Here is a 5,988-nt window from a genome sequence, read left to right as displayed (position 1 = left end):
GGATTTCAGGGTGTTGTTTGCGTCTGGGAGAGGGTACAGAGTGAGAATGTCATCATCTACCCTTGTATGCCTTTAGCACTTGGTGTGACTGGAGAACCTCCACTTAAACTGTCAGCCTTGTCATATTAGTGCAGTCAAAATTGAGGGTTAACCCAAGTTCCTAAAAAAGTGGGATATCTAAGGGGCTTTTCTTTTCCTTAAAATTATTTATTTCTATATTGAAAGAAGTCTCTGGAGCATATAAACATTTGTATTACTCCTCAAGATAATGGCAGCTTGGGGATTGATGTGAAATCAGTTGCTGTCTTTGTGTGCTGATGCTGTTTGAGGGGTAAATATGTGCTGCCTTCTAGATGGGGAGTGCTGTGGCTTTTTAAAGACTTAATTCGAGGGTTTGTATCAGTGCATGTAACACTAACAGGTAGTTTCCTGACCAGGCTATCCATTTCACTAAGTGCTGTGTGTCTAGGAATGGTCAGTGCTTGTTGCTTCAGCAAAAGGATATGAGCCCTTTATTATAGATTTCCCCTGTATTGTATACAGAGAGGAGGGACATTCCTTCCTCATCTTGAGCTGCCAGTTGGGAGCTGTGAAGCTGTTGTTTCCAATGTCCAGTCTGAGGTTTTATGCCTTCTGTACTTAATGTACATTGCATTTACATGTGCTGCTTGATCTGCCAGAGCTTGGCACAGTCAACTTTGAAAAAGAACTGGTCTTTTTAGAACTTCTTTAGTTAGAAGTTTAGTTACTTTGAGTCTCACCTTGCTTTCCTCAGGGTTATGAGGTGCTTTTAAAAGCTCAAGTTATTCCTGTTCCAGTTTGTCACTGGCACAGTGATTAATCCTGATCTGCCATTTCCCAATGCAACACGATGGGAAAGCAGGCAGAGGCCTTAATTGAGTCTGGGATTCTGTGTAGGCATCATCTGTGTTTTCAGTACTCATTCGAACTCTGATGTGTCACTTGCTGCGTGCACTAGTCAGACATCTTGATTGGTTCTCTGCAGGACTTGCCTGGGTTCAGTGACTTAAGTGTGAGGTGCTTGCAAAAATAAAACTGGTGTGAGCTATGGCTCATCTTTAAAAATGCAGCTGATGTTCTATTTAATGTCTGACATGGTGCTGGTCTGTACTAACAGTAAGTGAGAACTGGTCTTTTACGTAACATCAAAACTGTTGATGCTTTTTGTTTTCTCAAGTGGGTTTAGCAACTAGATGTGCATCATTCTCATAGCAGCTGTGAGTCAGCTCTGTGTGATCTGTGGTAGTAAAGCAAGTTCTCGACTGTATTAAATGCTTTCAAGACTTGATTACGGGTTGGTGTTTTCCCCAAGGAATATAGTTGGATTGGATACTACGGTTTATTTAATTAGTTGTTTTCAAGTAGCTGTAGAACTGGTTTTGCACAGCCTCTTGTTTTCTACTTTGTGTTTTATTTTCTATCTTTAAAATTTCTTTGGGATGGCTTGTTTCTGGCATATCCAAAGGTAGACTGAGTTTCCCACAGACCCAGTACTGTTCAATCCAGAAAGCCACCTACAATGGAAATCTTGGTATATGTATGGCTAAAATGACTTAGTTTAGTGTAAGGAAATGTTGGGTTGCTTTAGGTAATTGTAGTGATTGTTTGGGCACAGTTGTAACTCTTGGGCAGCTGTCTTGTGTGCTTTACCCTGAAAGGAATAAAATAGCATCCACCCAACTAAAGGATTTGTCTAGATTTCTCAAGGGTTAAGCTCCAGATTTCTGGTTAACTGAAGTGACAGCAGGATGTTTGCCAAGTTCCTCTGCCCATTGTGGAACTTGGTAGATGGAAGAAGAGCTACTGCTGTCTCAGGCTTGTGGATGGCTATGAATACCAACTGAAGTTAACAGAAACCTTCAGAAAAAAGAAGTAGCTTAGAGACCTTGATTATTAGCACTTGGCTTGCAGAAAAGAAAGCCACTGCTTTACATTGAGGGATCTGCGTGGCTTTGTGTGGAGCAGCCTCATGAGTGAGATCAGGCATTCTACATCCCACATCAGCAAAGTCACCTTAGAGTTTAGGTAGCTATGACACTTAAGAATGTAGAATCACCCTACAGTGCTCCATTAACCAGCATGTCTCAGTCAGCTCCTCTAAGCCAAATGCTTTCCAGTTCCCTGACTTGAATTTCTTCCTTTCAGGTGTACATTATTCAGGTCAGTGTTGGCAATCATCAGTGGACAGTCAAACATCGTTACAGTGATTTCCATGACCTGCATGAAAAGGTAAGAATATTAAAACTGTGGCCTTGGTCTCTTACAAAGCATTGTACAGTTTGTGTAGTTCTGTTTTATAGTTTTTTTTAAACATGAATTCTTTCCTCATAAAGAGCAAGGATGTTTGATAGATAACCATCTGAACTGCAGGCTAAGTCATTTTTGTGTGAACAGTGTTACTTGCCCCTGTTACACTTGAGCTGGGGGATTTTGCCCTGATCAACTTCTGCCTTGGGTGGATGTGTGTGTCATAGAGTGGAGTTCAGGCTGGAGTCACTGAACTTCCTGCTAAGAAGCATGTTTATGATCTGATCTGGGAACCAAAACCTGGGTTGGAGTAAAGTCTCTTCTGGGTGGGGTTAATGATAAAATTGTCCTTCCAGTAGTGTGGGGTACTTACCACCCAGTACTAGTGTAAATGAGGGGAAACAAGTCCATTATATTGGAGACTGTTCTGCTTTCTCATAAATGCACTGATTATTCTGTTCATGGAATCAATTAGATTGAAGACCTTTGAGATCAAGTCCAAACTATGACCTGACACCATCTCGTCAACTAGACCATGGCACAAAATGCCACATCAGTCTCTCCTGAAACACCTCCAGGGATGGTGACTCCACCACCTCCCTGGGCAACACAGTACAGTGTCCAATGTTGTTTTATTGCATTAGTTGCTTTCTGCCCTCTGGTACTGGGAGTGATTCTTTCAGAAGAATCTGTTAAACTTAATTGTTCTATGACAAAATGTTCTCTCTGAAAATACCTAATACTTTGAAGCCAGTAGCTAAATTTACTGAAGCATTTATTTTTGGATCTTAGCCAGGATCAGGCAACATGCTCTTAATGTGTTCCACTGCATCTTTTGTGCAAGTTCAGATGCTGAGTCAGGTAGTAACTCTGGTCTTTGTCTTTCAGCTTGTTTCAGAAAAGAAAATAGATAAAAACCTGTTACCTCCAAAGAAGATCATTGGAAAAAATTCCAAAAGCCTGGTGGAGAAAAGACAAAAGGAATTAGAGGTCTACCTGCAAACCCTGCTGCTCAAGTTCCCTCTTACTGCTCCAAAAGTTTTGTCACACTTCCTACACTTTCATCTATATGTAAGTTATGTTTTCAGCGTCTGAGTAGAGGCCTGAACATCTTTCCCTTGTTCTCTGACTTGGAGAGAATTGTGTGGAAACTCCATGAATTAGCCGAAGTGCTTCTTTTTCAGTATTTTGTACAATGTAACAAAGCATATTTTTAACGTTTTGACGCCACTTTTTATTGCAGTAGATCCTGTGCTGGGAAGTAGTGTAGGCAGGGACTCTCAAGAGGAGAAAATAAACGCTGGCAGGATAGTCGGAAGCTGTGAATAAATGGGAAGCTGAGTTGGTTGTTAGGCTGAAGTCAATAGTGTTGGCTCTCAAATGAGCATTGCATAATTGATCCACACACACCCCTACTTAGTGGCTAATGGTTAGAGCTGTGCTTCACACTGAAACAGTTTCCAGTGGCCCAGATGAAGCAAAGTGCTTTTCCATGGAAGGACACTGGAGTGACCTTTGGAGAAGCAGCTCCAGCCAGTAGACAGGATGTTATGGTAAAGAATGCTTGAAGTAAGAAGCAATTACTTGATTTCATGTTAAGTTGCAATTTGTTTATTCATCTATCGTGTATAATTAGGCTTTTTTTTTTTTATTCAATATCGCATCATGTTGTAGGGGGAGAATGAGCTTCATAAAGAGGAAAATGCACTGGAGAACTGAATGGTGCGAAGGAGCAGGAATTGCTTTGGGGTGGGATGTGCTGAGAAGCTCCTTCATGGTTTCATAGAAAGGGTTCAGAAACAAGTCACAAGTGTCTGTTAGGTGTGTTAATTAAATTTCAGCAACAAAGGAAAACCTGTTTCACTTACATAAACATAATTATCCTGGTGAGACTTTAGAATTTGACTAAGGCTAACAGTAGAAGGTTTACTTCGTAGTGTTGCTATTGCCCTGCAGATTTGAGAGAGAAGCACTAGTTTGTTGTTGTTAAGCCCTCTAAAATGGATTAGAGGTTTTAAATGCATTAAAAATGTAATGTAGGGACAATTCTGTTCAGATGGACTGAAAATTGCTGATTACCAGTAAGTTGCGTAATTTGTGTTCTGTGGCTGCTGTCTTGTTAATGATGTCTGTTTCATTTGTCTTGTAACTTCAACAATGGTTTTATGCAGGCAGAAGTTCTTCCTAGCCCTGTCTTGGTTTTCAGATAGACTACTTTTTTCCACTTGCTGAAATGTTCATCCTTTTTATACTTCTTCAAAGAGCTAGCAGTCTGTTTCTCTGTTTCTATACTGCACTTGGGTATTAAGAGCAGAGTTGTTGCTTACTGTGCATTTCTTTGCTTCAGTGGACTCTTACTTGTAAACTCAATTGCTTTTTGCTTGGAACTTTAGAATACTTTTAAATATTTACAAAAAAGCGTTAGTTATTCAGCAGAGGAACTAAATATTTACCACAACAATTCTACTGGAAAATAACCTTTCTGCAGAACTTTGATCTTTAAAGAGTCTTTGTTACCAGACAGCCCATGTAGATGCTGGAACCATTATAATCCCTCATGCTGCCTCATTAGGTTATGTAGGAAGGCTGCAGTATTTCTTGTCTATTCTTGTTTGTAGTATTTCCAGTAGGGATTGTTTAATTTTATTTCCCAGGTTAACAGATCTAAATGGAGCAGAGTAAATACCATAAATGCATTAAAACCACTTTGAAGCCTTTAGTTGCCACAGGTACAGCTTAGCAAACAGACAGTTGCATGTGACAGCAATGTAGGACTTTGACATTGAAAAGGATGTCTGCAGTGATATGGGGATGCTTATTTTGTTCCACTGTCTTGTACTTTGTCGTCTTAGAAGATTTGGTTTGCATGAAAAGCATTGAGTGCCCATATAAACTTCTGTTCAGAGACACCTGCAAACAATGGACTTGGGTGGGTGTGATGCATGTAAGTAGCTAGAGCTGAGACACAGAAATCTCTTGTAGATCTGACAGAGGAATAGTTTCTTTTTTTTTCTGCCTGCTAGTCCTGAACAGTCCAAGTCATAATCTTGTTTCAATTATAAATGTAGAAAAAATTTTGGCTCTGTCTCCCAGATGACAAAAGGGATACAGAGTATAGTTTCCAGTTAAGTCTGTGCTTGCCAGATGAGTGTAATTGGTTTATTCAAATGAGAATCAGAATTATTTTTGCTTGGATTACAGCTTTGGGCTTGTTCACAAATCTCTGGTGTGGAGGCTTTGTTCATCCTCAGTGAGTGGGGTTTCAGTTGCACTGAGAATGTGCTGTTCTGAAATGTTTGCCTCATCAAATGAGCTGAGCTGTCTGCTGCAGATGTCCTGTGGATGTGTTCCCTTGTTTTGAATCATGAGATATTTGTCAGCAAAGTAAACTCATGAAGTATTCATTTTGTAGTGATCCATAATATCTGTTTATCCTCTGCAGCTACCTTAAAACAAGATGCATGTGTCTGGGAGAAGCTTCACTCACAAATAGTTTTATTCTGTTCTCTCTGTGGGCCTTTGAGAGGGAGCTGTTGGAATTGCTCAGAACAATTTCTGAACTTGCACAGAGCATTTGCTTTTTGTGGAGAGAAGTGTGCCCAGATAGGAAATACTTGTATTAATCTTCGTCCATCTTCAGATTTGGAGTGTGCAAATCCCTGCATTGAGTTTTCAACCTTTTGTCCTGGAACTGTCAATGCTGGGAATGGAGACTGAGCT

At 40.2% G+C, this 5,988-nt stretch overlaps 1 protein-coding gene across 1 annotated transcript in view; it reads left to right on the top strand.

Moving 5' to 3' along the window:
- The first annotated feature begins 2,100 nt into the window (after positions 1-2,100).
- NISCH (nischarin) overlaps positions 2,101-5,988 on the top strand; it is a 24,917-nt gene continuing 21,029 nt past the window's right edge. Inside the window, 2 exon segments of the mRNA XM_009079200.1 lie at positions 2,101-2,250; positions 3,157-3,339. Of these exon segments, the coding sequence (XP_009077448.1) occupies positions 2,101-2,250; positions 3,157-3,339 (333 nt within the window).

Source organism: Acanthisitta chloris, unplaced genomic scaffold, assembly GCF_000695815.1.
Source record: "Acanthisitta chloris isolate BGI_N310 unplaced genomic scaffold, ASM69581v1 scaffold4477, whole genome shotgun sequence".
NCBI classification, from domain to species: domain Eukaryota; kingdom Metazoa; phylum Chordata; class Aves; order Passeriformes; family Acanthisittidae; genus Acanthisitta; species Acanthisitta chloris.
This window is presented reverse-complemented; position numbering and strand designations above follow the sequence as displayed.